Here is a 17325-nt window from a genome sequence, read left to right as displayed (position 1 = left end):
GAATTATAAAGTGACTGAGTGTAATTGGATGGGTGCCTTGCTGCATTTAGACCCACACTAGGTTTGTTCTTCTCTCAACTTCTGTTGTATTGTTACAGAACACTGGAGAATCAGTTAGCCCCGCCTCCCCTCTAGTCTAAGACGTTCCATAGGACATACTGTGAAGATAAGTAGAGGGAAAATGTTTTGGTAATTTCAGAAGTGTCCTGTTCCATTGTTCTGTATAATAATCATAAATATAAGAAATGTGATGAGTGTTACAATAATTTATGGGGCGATTTTTGGAAGAGCTTGCTTCTTTACTTCATTAAGTACCAGACTGTGGTTTTGGCACATGCTTCTGGCACTGTAGATCAGAAAGCTGACATCTGAACCTCTGTCCCTTGGTGGAATATTCCAGTTTTCTATGTCTGGAAAATCACTGGAGGGGAGGGGTGGTCACCATGCTCTACATAAATGATTCTTGCTGTTCAAACTCACATTTATGCCTGAAAATAAATGTATTAAATTTATCATGAGAATTGTTGCTGTCATTTGCATAGCTGCTGCCGGGAGGACTCTCCCAACAGAAAAGTCTACTTAGGAAATGGGAGGTCTGAAGTTGCTTGGTGAATCTTGAACAACGACAAAAGAAATTACTTGTCTGCCAAACCACCACCCTCCACCTTCGTGACACCCATGCTTCTGTTTACACTCTTGGCATCTGCCTTCCAATTATGAACAACTTGTTAATAATTTTTTTTAATGTTCTTTTATTTCTGAGAGAGAGGGAGACAGAGCACGACCAGGGGAGGGGCAGAGAGAGAGAGGGAGACACAGAATCCGAAGCAGGCTCCAGGCTCCAAGCTGTCAGCACAGAGCCCGATGCGGGGCTGAAACCCATGAACTGTGAGATCATGACCTGAGCCGAAGTCGGATGCTTAACTGACTGAGCCACTCAGGCACCCCATGAGTGACTTGTTAAAAGATCAGGGCACTCTTGCTCCTCTGCAGGACTGGAGAAATGGATAACTTGCCACGCTTGCTTTTTCTAGAATTTATATCGTCCAGCAGCACCGAGCACTATCATTCCATCCGTTTCAGCATGCATTGCAGCTCATTTTACATTTTCGTTTTAAAGTTGAATGCTTTCTGCTGATACTTGGGTTGATGCATTTCCAAGTTACATCGCAGAATGATTGCTTTTTTTTTTTTTGTAGTCCATTATAGTCCCCACCTCCCCACCCACCCCCTGCTGCAGAGAGCCTGAGAGAGGCTTCAGAAAGGACTCTTCCTCTGGTGGCCTTTTTCACCTCTGTAACAGTTCAGCCAGCCCATAGTGATTCACATACTCGATAAAAATGAAAACATCATCGTTTCTGCCTTTTAGGAGCCTACAACCTACCCGGGGAGCCAAACACATATACTAAATAGAATATAGTATGAGATATTTTTTATTAGGTCAGCAATCTTCAGGGTTTTTCTCCATTATAAACTTATTATTTTTCCCTGAATTCTGTATTTTGAAAGATTTTTGAAACTCCTTTACTCTGCACGTTTAAAAGTAATAATGAATTTATTATCTTTCCCTTTTAATCAGACACCAAAGCTTCTGTTAGCAAGAGAGAATGAGTGTTAGCACCCTTGGTTGGAGTAATTATAGCTGTAAGCAGATACATGTGATGTTTTGGTGAGTCTGCACAGCCTTATCATGGATAATGTAGGGTTTCTGTTATGCTTAGAAAAAAACTTCATTATGGGAACATTGAAATAGAAGTAGAGATGATTGCCTGCTGTGATGTACCTATTACCTATTTTCTTTTTTTTAATTACTTTTTAAAAAATTTTTAAATGTTTATTTTTGAGAGAGAGAGAGAGTGGGAGCAGAGAGGGGCAGAGAGAGAGAGAGGGAGACACAGAATCCAAAGCAGGCTCCAGGCTCTGAACTGTCAGCAAAGAGCCCGACATGGGGCTCAAACCCATGAACCGCGAGATCATGACCTGAGCCGAAGTCAGATATTTAATCCACTGAGCCACCCCTTTTTAAATTACTTTTTAATTCCAGTATGGTTAACACACAGTGTTCTATCACCTGGTGCTCATCGTGACAAGTGCTCTCCTTAATCCCTGTCACCTCCTTCACCCATCCCCTGACTTACCGCCCTTCTGGTAACCATCAGTTTGTTCTCTATAGTCGAGAGTCTGTTTTTTGGTTTTTCTCTCTCTCTTTTCCCGTTTGCTCATTTGTTTTGTGTCTTAAATGCCACATATGAGTGAAATCGTATAGTATTTGTTTTTCTGTGTTTTATTTCGCTTGGTATTATACTCTCTAGCTCCATCTGTGTTGTTACATATGGCAAGATTTCATTCTGTTGTATGGCTAATATTATATATATATGTGTGTGTATATCCATTCAGCAATTGATGGACACTTGGGCTGCTTCCATAACCTGGCTATTATGAATAATGCTGCTATAAACATAAGGGTGCATGTATCCCTTTGAATTTGTGTTTTTGTATTTTTTGGGCAAATACCCAGTAGTGCAATTACTGGATCGTAGGGTAGTCCTACTTTTAACTTTTTGAGGACCATCCATACTGTTTTCCAGAGTGGCTGCACCAGTTTGCATTCCCAGCAACAGTGCAAGAGGGTTCCTTTCTCTCCATAACACTTGTTATTTCTTGTGTTTTTGATTGTAGCCATTCTGACGGGTGTGAGGTGGTATCTCATTGTGGTTTTGATTTGTATTTCCCTGGTGATGAGTGATGTGGAACATCTTTTCATGTGTCTCTTGGCCATCTGGATGTCTTCTCCGGAGAAATGACTGTTCATGTCTTCTGCCCATTTTTTCTTTAATGTTTTATTTATTTTTGAGGGATAGAGCATGAGCGGGGGAGGGGTAGAGAGAGAAGGAGACACAGAATCTGAAGCAGGCTCCAGGCTCAGAGCTGTCATCACAGAGCCCAACATGGGGCTCGAACCCATGAACTGTGAGATCATGACCTGAGCCAAAGTCGGACACTCCGCTGACTCAGCCACCCAGGCACCCCACTTCTGCCCATTTTTAAATTAGATTATTTGTTTTGTTTGTTTGTTTGGTGTTTAATGGTATAAGTTCTTTATATGTTTTGGACACTAACCCTTTATCGGATATGTTATTTGCAAATATTTTCTCTCATTAAGTTACCTTTTAGTTTTGTTGATTGTTTCCTGTGCTGTGTAGAAGTCTTTTATTTTGTAGTACCAACAGTTTATTTTTGCTTTTATTTCCTTTGCGTGAAGAGACATATAGGCCTATTTAGAAAAATGTTGCTGAGGCTGGTGTCAGAGAGCTTATTGCCTATGTCCTCCTCTAGGATTTTTATGGTTTCAGGTCTTACATTTAGATCTTTTATCCATTTTGAGTTTATTTTTGCCTGTCACCCATTTGCGATACTTATCAGCTCATCTTGTTTTCACTTATACCTCTCCACTTCCTCCCTTCTAGGTTATCTGAAAGTAAGTCTCAGGCATCATACAACTTCATGCATAAATATTTCAGTATTACTCTCTAAAAGATAAGGGCTTAAAAAGCATAGTCATATATTGTTCCACCTAAAAGTTAGCAATAACTCCTTAATATCCAATATCTAGTCCATGTTCAAGTTTCCCCAACTATCACATAATTTTTAAAATAGTTTCTTCACATCAAAATGCGTGTAAGTCCATCCATTTCAACAGGTGGCTTTGTTGACATCTCTTTCTTCTGTAGGCTTCGTCTTGCTCTTTTTTTCTTGCAGTTTATTTCTGAAGAAACAGTTTGTCATGTAGAGGTGACCACATCCTGGGTTTTGCTGACTGTATCTTTCTGGTGGGTTTACAATATTTCCTTCTCAATATGTTTTTGGGGACTCCTGAGTGGCTTGGTTGGTTGAACATCCCACTTTGGTCCGGGTCATGATCTCACAGTTTGTGAGTTTGAGCCCTGTGTCGGGCTTTCTGCTGTCAGCACAGATCCTGCTTGGGATCTTCTGTTCCCCCGCCTCTCTCTGTCCCTCCCCTACTCACCTGTGTGCGTTTGTATGCTCTCTCTCTTTCTCAAAAATATATAAATATTAAAAAAGTTTAAAGTAAATAAATAAAATGTTTTTAAATGCATAAAATAACATATGTAGGATTATAATGGAAACCAGTTACATCTATTTGGGTATTAAACTATTAAAAACACATCGTGAGGGGCACCTGGGTGGCTCAGTCGGTTGAGCATCCAACTTTGGCTTAGGTCATGATCTCAGAGTTCTTGGGTTCGAGCCCCACGTCAGGCTATGTGCTGACAGCTCAGAGCCTGGAGCCTGCTTTGGATTCTGTGTCTCCCCCTCTCTCTGCCCTTGTTACACTTGTGCTTGCTCTCTCTCGCTCTCTCTCTCTCTCTCTCTCCTCAAAAATAAATAAAAGCATTAAAAAATTAAAAATAAAAACACATTGTGATATATGTTAATGTTTCTTAAAAAAATTTTTTTTTTATGCTAAGTGAAATAAGTCATAGAGAGAAAGACAGATGCTATATGTTTTCACTCTTATGTGGACCCTGAGAAACTTAACAGAAACCCATGCGGGAGGGAAGGAAAAAAAAAAAAAAGAGGTTAGAGTGGGAGAGAGCCAAAGCATAAGAGACTCTTAAAAATTGAGAACAAACTGAGGGTTGATGGGGGGGTGGGAGGGAGGGTAGGGTAGGTGATGGGTATTGAAGAGGACATCTTTTGGGATGAGCACTGGGTGTTGTATGGAAACCAATTTGACAATAAATTTCATATATTAAAAACAAAACAAAACAAAAAAAAAACTGAGAACAACTGAGGGTTGGTGGGGGGTGGGAGGGAGGGGAGAGTAGGTGATGGGCATTGAAGAGGGCATCTTTTGGGATGAGCACTGGGTGTTGTATGGAAACTAATTTGACAATAAATTTCATATATTAAAAAAATATATTTCTTTTAAAGACTTTTTTAAATATTTATTTTTGGGAGAGAGAGAGAGCGCGCGCCAGCAGGGGAGGGGCAGAGAGAGGGAGACACAGAATCTGAAGCAGGTTCCAGGCATTGAACTGTCAGCACAGAGCCCAACATGGGACTCGAACCCATAGACGGTTAGATCATGACCTGAACCAAAGCTGGTCGCTTAACCCACTGAGCCACCCAGGTGCCTCTATATGTTTCTTTTAAATAACACATTAGGGGTTCCTGGGTGGCTCATTGGTTGAGTGGCTGAGTCTTGATTTTGGCTCAGGTCATGATCCCAGGGTCGTGGGATCGAGCTCCACGCTCAGTGCAGAATCTGTTTGGGATCCTTTCTTTCTCTCTCTCTTTACCATCCCCCGCTCGGGTTCTCTTTAAAAAAGTAAAATAAAATAAAAAAATGAAAAGAACACATTAAATAAGAGATCTCACAATGGGTATCTAACTATAATAATTTTGGAGTAGTGATGAATGTAAGTGATATTTTGAATTTCAGCAACAGTGGTCGAACGATCAGTGAATGCTTGTGATGGGTTGGCGGCCCGGTCTTAGGTACTACTATAGTTTGTTGCCTGTGTTTATAATTGGAGGGAATGTTAACCTTCAGTTAAATGTTACTGAAAATCAGGATGTATTTTTTTTCCCATCCAAATCCATAGATTCTCCATAATATTTTCATTGACCTGGTCCACAGATCCCATTAAACACCTTGTGGTCCTGTTTTTTTCTGGCAAGGATATTTCATAGGTATTGTAGCTTGCCATCGGGAGGAGCTATTGATGTTTATTGCCTCGATTCATTATTTTATTAGGAGTTCTAAGCCATTGTATTTCTGTCATTCTGTTTTTAATTATCCACATATTTCAAAAAAAACAAACTGTCATCCACTCATTACCCTGAGGCATCATTTGTGTAGGAAGGGCGGGGTGAATGTTTGCTTCCTCTGTATCAGTTTTCAAAATAATGGGCTGTTGATTCCCTAGCATCCTTTAAAGATGACCAGTGAGTTTTGTTTTTAAAAATTTTAATCATTGCTTACTAACTCATGGATTGAAACATATTTGAGGCATCTCAATCCTTTGAAGTTGTTCTTCTTGATGTACAGATTGTCTTTTTGTCATGACTCCAGTAGTCTTTTGATCACCACCTTGACATCTGGTGTGACAAGGTATTCCAGACTGATTTTGTACATTTCTAGCCCCAGGTCAGAAATCAACCATTCTCCAGGGATTCCTAGTTCTTTTTTCTGGGAAATAGTTATCTAGTTGCCATATCCGGGCTCTAAGAGTTTTCATGATTGCTGGTCAGTCATTGTTTTCGACTGGCTTTTCCGGGGACAGGGATAGGATTACACATTTTTAAAACATATAAAATGCCTTATGAGTTAATTCTGGCGTTCAGTAAAGTTCAGAACTATAAGGGTTTTTAGTGTACCCTATTTAGTCTTATATCTTCATCTCCTTTTTCCTATACTATAAATCGATAACACCAGCATAATTTTTTCCTGCTTTATTTCATAGTATATACACGCAACCTCAAATTAATGTCAGTAGTGCCTCCAAACAGTTTGAGATATTTTACAGTTCTTGTTGTTTCTTTGGTAGATTCCATTAGGAATGTACTGTCAAATCAGTGTGTTTTAAAGTCACTTGAGGGGAACCTGGGTGCCTCAGTAGGTTAAGTGTCCAACTCTTGATTTCAGCTCAGGTCACGATCTCACAGTTTTTGGGTTTGAGCCCCGCGTTGGGCTCCTTGCTGACAAGTGCAGAGCCTGCCTGAGATTCTCTCTTTCCCTCTTTCTCTCTGCCTCCACCCACTGTTTCCTCTCAAAAATATATAAACTTAAAAAAAATTTTTTTTTTTAAGTCACTTGAAATAATTCCTCTCTACTTGGTTTTGCTATCAACTTAAAACATCCTTAAGTCGTGTAACATTTTGGTTTTTATTTTAGGTGTGGCTTTTTGAAACTTCAATTTTTGCTCTGTGATTATAATCTAAAACATTTACAAGGCTCCTAAGACAAATCTATAAAGCAAGGTGTATTAGACATTATATTTTAGTTTGCTGTCTTTCCTGACCTATAGATAGCTTTGAAAACAGTTTGTGTTTTATCTTTACACTTAAAAATAACAGATAGAGGTAAACGTTAGCATTCCATACCCTTTGTCGTCCACATTTGCTTCTTTTTAAAGGCGGTCCTGGTGGTCACTGTATGACAGTTTACAGAGATGCTTGCCTCACTTTTTATAGCAATACAGCACTCCTTTGTGTTTATTGGCTGGCTCCCTGTTGTCAGACATTTAGGGTTTTTCGTTAGTCTTTTACCGTTACAGATAAGAGCCTGTATGCACTGCGCCTTTTGTGTTTTTGCCAGAGTATCTTTGCGACAGACCCCTAGAAGTGAAACTGCTAGAAACGCCCTCCCTGTCGTGTCCCCCAGTAACGACCGAGTCATTTTGCATTCTTGCCAGCAGCGGTCAGAAGTACCGTTCGGTGTTTTGAAGTGTCAAAACCAGATTCCGACCAGACGACTGCCATTCGTTCCATGGATTCCTAGAGCTGAGAGACCTCAGAATGGGAAGCACCCACCATTCTAGAGCTCTGCTCCCTGAAGTAGGACGTCATCTAGTGGTTCCTTGCTTGCCTTCGAGGTAATGACGCGTACTAGTACACTTTCCAGTCTTTGAAATTTGGCTTTTGTGATCTTGGTGATGCCTTTTCGCACGAGAACGGGGGTTCTTCCAAAGCGCTGGCTCCTTGTGCCTTAATTAGAATTAGATGATACACAAATGGCTAAATTTTTGAATCATAGAAATGTAGACATAGGAAGAATATAACCTGTCATTGAGGCTGCTTCTCGCTGGGTAATAAAGACTACTTACTAATTTTCTAGCCTGCTGCAGTATACTTTAAAATGCTCTCATAATAGACACTGGCTAATCTAGATGCTAAATGAGAAGATTTGGTCTGAATGAGTATTTTCTTTTCAGATGTGTAACAGGATTTTTATAAAAGGGCTGGAAGTTACTGTTCTGTACCAGGTAAATATGGTACAAGGTGGCAGGTAAATACCAGATGGCAGGTAAATACAGAGGGGTGGGTTTTAAAATCTCCCCAAGGAAGCTGTGCTCCGTGCAAGTCTTTTAGCCCTGTTCATGAAATCCGGCCTTTAGCTGACAATGTGCAGTGCAGCAGCAGAGATTGATTGAGACATAAAGTGAAGGAAAACGTGACATTTGCATTCCAACAATGCATTTTATGAGTCGTTTGGAACTCTTCTTTTTTTAAATTAAATTAAATTTTATTTTATTAAAAAAATGTTTTTAAATGTTTATTTTTGAGAGAGACAGAGAATGCGAGTGGGTGAGGGGCAGAGAGAGAGGGAGACACAGAATCTGAAGCAGGCTCCAGGCTCTGAGCTGTCAGCACAGAGCCCAACCCAGGGCTCAAACTCACGAGCTGTGAGACCATGCATGACCTGAGCCGAAGTCGGATACTCAACCGACTGAGCCACCCAGGCTCCCCAAGAATTCTTCTTTTTCTTCAAATAAAAGGGAGAGACTAACTCAGCGGTTTGTAATCCTCCTTGCATGTTAGACTCACCGAGGGGGCTCTGCAAGGAGGATATCTGGACCCCACCTCCTGAGAATCTGATTCAGCTGGTTTGAGGTCAGGGTTTTTGTTGTGTTTCTTTTTTTGTTTGTTTGTTTTGTTTTTAATCCTCCAATGATTTTTTTTTTTAATATACACAAGTGGAGGACTACTGGTCTGACTTTTCAAGTCAAGAAGCTAAAGAAATGAATCAATCCAATCATTGCATCTCATGTATATTTGATGTAAAACTGGTGTTTGAAGTAGGCAAGAACTCGTATAGCTTTTTCTTCATTCCTGAATCTTCCTGGAAATTGCTCACTTTTCTGGTCCGTAATCGAGTGTTTCATCCCCTGTGAACCTTCTCTGGGCAGTCTGGACCCTTTCTTCCCATTGGCCACACACCCAGCTCGGCACTGACGCTTCCTCATGTTGTTGTGTTGGGAGGTCTAGCTCCTGGACCAGACAAAAAGCTCCTTAGCGTGTTTAAAAATGGCGGATGTCCATTAAGCACTGTGTTAACCATGGAGGATGCGCTGTCCGTGTTCTGTCGGAGTATAGTGTTGGTTGGAGAAGAATCAGAAACAGTGTGGCAGGTGCTACAATAGAGGGATGTGGTGTCTGTTCAGGGCACAGAGCGTGAGCCCCCTGACCTGGTCAAGATAGGATAGGGTCTGGGACCAGGAAACACTTGGCCCTTTCAATTCTAAATCCCTTTTGCTTGGCAGGTGTTAGGCACCCAACAGACTTTGGTGAATCCATGACTGACGAGTTTACTGACTGAATAAATGAATAAGAGGAGACAGAAGATACAGTGTCAGTAACAAGTGTGTGCGTGAGTCTGTATTTTGGAATGGGAGGAATATAAAGATAAGCATTCTTATGTCTTCTGCAAGAAGGAAGAGGGGAAATAAAATACTTTAAAACTCTTCTTTTCTTTCAATCCTTATATTCTTAAATTCACACAATACATTCAAATGGGAATGTGGTCAGCAGGGACCATATTCAGTCAATTTTCCACCCACTTTCCCACGCCTGCGCCCCAAGGGTCGAGAGCCCGTGTTTGCTCTGCTTTCTGGAGGCCTGGCTCCCACCGCGGAAGCCGCCTCGGGAAACATGTCTTAGAGTTGGACCATATCCTGCCATTGACGTTCACCACAGGAGGGGTTCCGTTTGAAAACTCGTGACAGGACATATCCCATGGTTAGAGGCACGTTGCTTCTGGCAGCTTCCCTCAGAATGGAACAGGTTTTGTTACGGGTTGGAGAGTCCCTGTGCTCAGTTCAGAATTCATGTGAACGAGGACCTTGTGGGGAAACGCAGGCAATTCAGCGTGAAGGCATAGCAGCACTTGTCTTGGGGCCTTTGGTATCTCTCTGCAAGTCAGAGTATTTTTCTCTTCTTTCCCCCTTTGTTCAACCTCCACCCATTTCAGCCTGTCTCTCTATCTCTCTCCCTCTCCCTCCTTGTCTCTCTCTCGTTCTCTTGCTTTCCCATTATAGATGAGGTCATTATGATTTGGAGCCAAGAGGAGTGCATTCCTGTAACGTTAAATCTCTGTACTCAATTTGTGACTTTTTCTTTCTTTTCTTTTCTTTCTTTTTTTTTTTTTTTAGAAAATGGTGATACTTTATAGTTGGAGGACAGCTTGCTTAATTGTGCTATTTTAGATTGCAGATGTGAGCTTCCTAGAGGAATTCTGTCAATTTGTGAACAGGGCTTAGTGCTTCCAGACTTCTTATTCTCACTTATTTCAAATTTATAATTGCTTTTGAGTCCATTGTGGGACGTGAAAAATGTTCTGGCTTTGGTTAGGTTATGGGCCACTTACTGGCTTTCTGGCGCCCTGTACTTTGGACACCCGGCTCCCCGCTGATGTGCAGGGAAGGAAGGTTCGTACTGGTAGGAGAGAGATGGGGCTAGACTCCTTTCCCGACAGCAAGGTGGGTGCAGGGATCCTTCAGAGACAGGGTTTCCTAATAAAAGCTCTGTTCTGAAATCATAATGGAGATGTGAAGGAGGGTGAAGAGAGGGATGTGGGGGAAGGAGAGTGAGGAGAGAGAGATACAGAAAATAAGAAGATACCAACTATGAGGGATGATCTCACGTATTATCCCAAGACCTGTGTGCTGCAGGGGGAACAGCAGATATTTAATGACCAGAAAAGTTGGGCATCCATTCTGCCTCTGTGTCATCTGGGGCAAAACACTTCCTTCTTCTGGGTCACAGTCTCTTCCCTGTAAGAAAAAGTAGGGATTATGACCAAAGTCCTGTCTTCCCGAGACTTTCTTCCAGGGAGGGGAGGAGAGGTTTCCCTGGGTCTTTTTCTTTAAGCACATTTGGACCCCTGATCTTTTAAAAGCTGAGAGCCCTGACTTCCTCTGCCTTCTACTCCCTGTGTGACTGTGGGTGAATTTGTGTCATTTTCCTCGTTTGGAACAGGAGGGTAGTCCCTCTTCTCGGGGTTGTAAGGATTATGCTGAGAATGTGTGCTATAGTGATACCAGTTGAACACTGAAATGCAGGAAAAGTGGAACCATTTCTTTGTTGACCTACCCTTCCTCACATGATTCCAGAGGGGGAGGTATGAGGCTGGGGACAGTGACACGAAATGCATACACTTTTCCTCATTTTGACTTTGGCCCCTTAACTTCTGTAGACTCCTAATGTTCTATACGGACCAAGTGGCAAATTTCTTTTGTCTTGGATAGAGCGGCCTCAAATGTAGAATCAGCGTCTCCTTCAGAAAGAAGTGAGCCCAAGAGGAAGAGGTCAGAAACCCTGGACCCATTTCGCCTCATGTGCCTGTGATAGGGAGAGTCTTCCTAGAAAGAATGCTGCCCTTTGTGGGAGCAAGTCCTGAACTCACCTGGATGAAAATGTCCTTCAGTAGCCTTAAAAAGATGCCTTTCCGGGGCACCTGGGTGGCTCCATTGGTTAAGCGTCCGATTTCGGCTCAGGTCATGATCTCACAGTCTGTGAGTTCGAGCCCCACGTCGGGCTCTGTGCCGACAGCTCAGAGCCTGGAGCCTGCTTCGGATTCTGTGTCTCCCTCTCTCTCTCTGCCCCTCCCCTGCTCATGCTCTGTCTCTCTCTCTCTCAAAAATAAATAAAAACGTTAAAAAAAAAAAGATGCCTTTCCCTCTAGCCAGTTACTGATCTTACTCTTCCCTTCAAAGGGTGGGGGTGCCTTCAGTTCCTAACCTGAAAAGTAACTGAGTAAACAACATTTCTGCATGAAGTAATAGAATCCTTTGAAGAACCTTCAAGCAAAACAAGTAAAACTGAAGATGCTTCTGCCCTAAGAGCAACAATTCCTCTGTTAGGTATTTCTCCAGAGCAAATGATTCCTTTAAACTTCCTGAAACATAGGAGGTCATTCTATTTGTAGGGTACTCTGAGTAGTTCCTATCGGGCCATCCTGAGGAGATTTTTTTTTTTAATGTTTGTTTATTTTTGAGACGGAGGCAGAGTGCGAGTGGGGGAGGGGCAGAGAGAGGGGGAGAGACAGAATCCGAAGCAGGCTCCAGGCTCTGAGCTGTCAGCACAGACGTGGGACTCGAACTCACAGACCGTGAGGTCATGACCTGAACCGAAGTCGGACGCTTAACCGACTGAGCCATCCAGGTGTCCCTGAGGAGCCTAGTTTTTTAATGTTTATTTCTTTGAGAGAGAGAGAGAGAGAGCATATGAACGAGAGTGGGGGAGGAGCAGAGAGAGGGAGAGAGAGAATCCCAAGCAGGCTCCACACTGTCAGCACAGAGCCTGGCACACAGTGCTCCTTCCCACGACCCTGGAATCATGACCTGAGCCGAGATCAAGAGTCTGATGCATAACCGACTGAGCCCCCCAGGCACCCCGATCCTGAGGAGATTCTGTCTTGGCACATCAACAAGCCATTTGCACCAATTTGCTGAATGCCAGGAAAACTCTTAGATATGTACGTCAGGAGGCATATACAGGAACGTTTGTAGAGGCTTTTTTTAAATAAAAATACGTGTGCGCGCACACACACACACACACACACACACACACACACAGGGATACAACCTAAATATCAGGAAGGGAACGGATAAAGTGATATGATCATGTAGAAAGCACTGAACCAGAACTAACGTACCAACTTGGATGACACTCAGACAATGTTGATCAAAATAGCGGGTTGCAAAAGTATACATACGTATCATGCTGTCTCTATAAAATTTAAAAACAAGCAAAACAACACTATATTGCTTAGGGATATTTACAGAAATATTAAAATGTATGTAAATGCATGGAATGATAAATACCAAGTTCTGGAATAAGAAGTTACCCCAGAGAGCTGACACTGGGGAGAACCCAAGGGGGCTATGTTGACGTTGCCAGTATTTTAGTTTTTAAGCTCCCTGGTAGATCCATAAATACATGTTGGCTCTACACTGTACTTTGTTCTATGTGAACTATCCTATGGAGATTTCCCTATAGAGCGAATGAAAGCTGCGAGAGAGGAGTCCAAGATGAGACAGGCAAGCAAGCCAGGGGTCAGATGGTGGGTGTCTCTGTGGGCCATTTTCAAGTTTGGCTTTCGTCTAAGGGCAAAGGGGATCCACAGAAAGGTGTCAGGAAGCGTGGGAGGGATCCCATCAGGTTAGCAGCTGGAACATTAACTCCTGCCACCCAGTAGGGACTGGATTTGTGGAGAGTGGAGCAGTTAAGAGAAATTTGCCGTGGCCCCAATGGTAGAGAACCTCCTCCTTGAAATGCCATCTTCTGCTTCCAGAATGTTCTTCCTTTTCTCTCCCTCTTCTCTGGCCATGCCCTTTTATCCCCATCTCTAATTCCTCTTCCTCCTCTGGCCCCTTAGTGTTGTTGTTTCCCAGAGTGTTTTTTTTTTTTTTTCACCCTGTTTTTATTTTTTAGGGACATGTCTTAGTAATATGACTCATATCCCACCTTCAGTTACCATCTCCATGCTCTTGGTTCTCACATTTATTTCTGCAACCCCATCCTTTTTCCCAGCTCCAAACTGCTTACTGGATATTTTTCCTTGACTGTCTCATAGTTGAAACAGAATCCAGCATGTTTGAAATGGAGTTATTCTCCTTTCCACATGTGCCTTTTCCTGCTGTGTTTGGGGTCTTGATTGACCGTACTATGATCTATCCCGTTGTCTGATCTAGAAAACTGGTTCTGATTCCAGACTCCTCTCTCTGTCAACTACCCTCTGTAACTGGGTTTCATGTTAGGGATTAAGGGTAAGCCTTGGGTGCTCTGTGCTGTGACATGTTTAGGGACCCAAGAATGCTCAATTCCTGCCTTTCTAGTCACTTCACTGCCCTCCTCGTCAGAAGACTTCAGTGACCTCACCACCAGCAAGATACGATGCCGCCTTCAGAGCATCATTACATCTAAGGCCCTTCTGGATCTGGCTGCTATTGACTTTTCATCCTCATTTGCTGCCATTTTTCTGTCCCAACACTCTTTGCAATCAACCCACTTGAATGTGCCATATTGTTTTAGGGCTCGGTGCCTTGGTATATATACCACTCTTTCTGCTTAGAATTGGAATGCGTTTTCTGACCATGCTTGTCTGGTGAATTCTTAAAGTCTTTAAAACTAGCCCGTGATAGCCCTGGTCTTGCTGGGCCCTAATTCCTAGTTTACATGCCTGCTTATCCCCGGCAGACTCTGAACCTCTGAGGCACAGAGAGAGCCCACTCACTTTTTACCTTCTTGTCCTGATACACTGCCAAGGCTCTGCTAGTGTGTTAAGGGTCAACTCTCCCAGCAAACGTCCCCTTTCTCTTTCTGCCCTGTACTAGGATTGTTGGAGATGAGTTGCAAATTACTGAAACAAACATTCCACAGGAAAAAAATACATTGTAATTGTAAACTCTTAGAACAGATATTCTATCTTCTGCAGTTTTGGTATTTGCTACCTCACTTAGAGCAACTCTGGGAGGAAGTATGTATATAGAGTGCATTTTAAACAAAAGTTTCAGTGTTCTCCGTCCTGCTTCCTGACCTTTCCAGGAGCTATCTTCGTGATCTGTCTTCAGTTTCTTTTTTGTCAGTCTTCAGGTTTTTACTCGTAGTGCCTTCTGCTCATCTGCCAGACATATTTAAGCTTCCTCAGTACTTTTAGCAAGATGATGATGATGATGATGATGATGGTGGTGGTGGTGATGTTGATGGTAAACCCTTCAACATTGCTGCTTATTCTTCAAACTCTTTCCTTATTCCTATTCTCCTTTTCATCATTTAAAAAAAAAAACAGCTATTTATGCTTGGTACATTTACTTGCTCATGTTCTGCTCGCTCTGCCTCCTGGAATCTGACGTTAGGCATTACCACGAGGAAAAGCTTTCTTTCAAAGGTGTAAGCGACTTCCAGCTTGCCAATCCAGCTGTGTCTCTTTAACTATGATGCCGCTTCTTCTCCCTGTAGTTTTTGATACTATGGTATTGATGATCTCTTCCTCTTAAAAATGTTTTCCACTCAAAAAAAAAAAAAAATTAAAAAAAAAAAAAAAAAAAAGAAGGGGCGCCTGGGTGGCGCAGTCGGTTAAGCGTCCGACTTCAGCCAGGTCACGATCTCGCGGTCCGTGAGTTCAAGCCCCGCGTCAGGCTCTGGGCTGATGGCTCAGAGCCTGGAGCCTGTTTCTGATTCTGTGTCTCCCTCTCTCTCTGCCCCTCCCCCGTTCATGCTCTGTCTCTCTCTGTCCCAAAAATAAATAAACGTTGAAAAAAAAAAAAATTTAAAAAAAAAAAATTAAAAAAAAAAAATGTTTTCCACTCTTCACTTCTGTATCATGGTACTCTTTTTTAAAAATTTTGTTTGTTTTTGGGGCGCCTGGGTGGCGCAGTCGGTTGAGTGTCCGACTTCAGCCAGGTCACGATCTCGCGGTCCGGGAGTTCGAGCCCCGCGTCAGGCTCTGGGCTGATGGCTCGGAGCCTGGAGCCTGTTTCCAATTCTGTGTCTCCCTCTCTCTCTGCCCCTCCCCCGTTCATGCTCTGTCTCTCTCTGTCCCAAAAATAAACGTTGAAAAAAAAAATAAAAAAAAAAATTTTGTTTGTTTTTTATTTAGAGAGGGCTCATGAGCAGGGGAGGGGCAGAGAGGGAGGGAGGGAGGGAGAGAGAGAATCCAAGCAGGCTCTGCAGTGTCCAGACACAGGGCTCGATCCCACGACTGTGAGGTGATGACCTGAGCCCAAATCAAGAGTCAGATGCTTAGCCCCCTGAGCCACCTCGGGACCCCTCACGGTACTCTTACAATTTCTAGTCTTTCTCTGATCTTGCAGTTCATCTATTTGGGCACATACGATTCTGTCTTCATCCACTGACGTGTGTTCAACAAATATTTATCGGGTGACAATGAAGTGCGAGGCACTGGATGTGTAGTGGAGAACAAAGCAGATTATGGTCTAACTCTCTGAAGTCCAGAGTTTAAACTTGGTGTTTGTTATCTGTTGCTGTTTAACAAATTACCACAAACTTAGCGACTTAAAATAAGATACACTTACTGTCACAGTTTTTGTGGATCAGGCATCTGGGCGTGGCTTACCTCTGCCCTGTGTCCCGGGGTCTCTCGCGAGCCTGCAGTCACCGTGTCGGCCGGGGCCGGGGACCCCCCCGCAGCCTCCCGCGGGGAGGGGTCCGCTTCCAGGCTCATGTTCATGCTGGCGGGATTCCTTTCATGGCAGACCGGTGGACAGATGGCCTCGGTGCCCCAGCACCCTCAGCTCCTTGCCACGTGGGTCTGTGTATGTGGCACCTTGTTTCATCGGAGCTAGTGAGGAGGAGGGGCAAAAGAGTTGACTTGCAAGGTGGGAGTTGTGACCTCGTGGAATATGTTGGTGGAAATGATATCCCATTACTTTTACTGTGTTCTAATGGTTAGAAGCAAGTCACAGATCCTGCCCACGCTCAAGACGAGATTACATGGGACAAAACAGCCAGGAAGCAGAGACTCACTAGGGGCCTTCTTAAGAGTCCCCCTGTCACAAACCTTTTACTGTTTTTCCCTCGGATGGTACAGCCATCTCCATCTCTCCTGCTTTTCCAGTGAACTCACTCCCCTTCCCTTGCCCACACCTGCTTCTCATCCTGTATTCCCTGACCTGGTCAGCCGCCTTGTATGTGTCCAGTCACCTACTCTGGAAAGGAAACCCCGAGATCATTTTCAGTGCTTCCTCCGGAGGTTTAATGGGCCACTGGGTTCTGTACGTTCTCCCCCTGGGGCGCCTTTCATGTCATTCTGTACTTTCCATCGACACTGACCTGGCTTTAGTTGGTTGTTACGACGCCTCTTTTTTTTTTAAATACCGAAAGGCACAGACCTGGTCTTATTCTGTGGATCCAAAGTGCCAGCCTCGAGAGCAGTGATTCCGAGTCTTGGCCGCACCCTGGAATCACTCAGGGAGCTTGGAATGTCACCGGTGCCTGGGACCCACCGCCAGACGTGATGGCAAAGTGGGTCCCAGGTGCAGCTGGACGTTGGCATTTAAAAAATCTCTGTGGGGGCGCCTGGGTGGCGCAGTCGGTTAAGCGTCCGACTTCAGCCAGGTCATGATCTCGCGGTCCGTGAGTTCGAGCCCCGCGTCGGGCTCTGGGCTGATGGCTCGGAGCCTGGAGCCTGTTTCCGATTCTGTGTCTCCCTCTCTCTCTGCCCCTCTCCCGTTCATGCTCTGTCTCTCTCTGTCCCAGAAATAAATAAACGTTGAAAAAAAAAAAAAAATCTCTGTGGGGATGCCTGAGTGGCTCAGTTGGTTAGGCGACTGACTT

General features: G+C 43.5%; 1 protein-coding gene across 5 annotated transcripts in view; it reads left to right on the top strand.

Moving 5' to 3' along the window:
* SLC35F2 (solute carrier family 35 member F2) overlaps window positions 1–17325 on the top strand; it is a 101647-nt gene that overhangs the window by 65187 nt on the left and 19135 nt on the right. Inside the window, exon 1 of one of the 5 annotated variants that reach the window (XM_032594893.1) lies at window positions 7468–7622. The exons of the other annotated variants lie outside the window; for them this stretch is intronic. Within the exon in view, the coding sequence (XP_032450784.1) occupies window positions 7546–7622 (77 nt within the window). The 5' untranslated portion in view covers window positions 7468–7545. Of the gene's footprint in view, window positions 1–7467; window positions 7623–17325 lie in introns of those variants that run through there. 5 annotated transcript variants of the gene reach the window in all.

This window comes from Lynx canadensis, chromosome D1, assembly GCF_007474595.2.
Source record: "Lynx canadensis isolate LIC74 chromosome D1, mLynCan4.pri.v2, whole genome shotgun sequence".
Taxonomy (NCBI): domain Eukaryota; kingdom Metazoa; phylum Chordata; class Mammalia; order Carnivora; family Felidae; genus Lynx; species Lynx canadensis.
The sequence above is the reverse complement of the archived record's forward strand: the minus strand, read 5'-3'. Positions and strand labels throughout refer to the sequence as shown.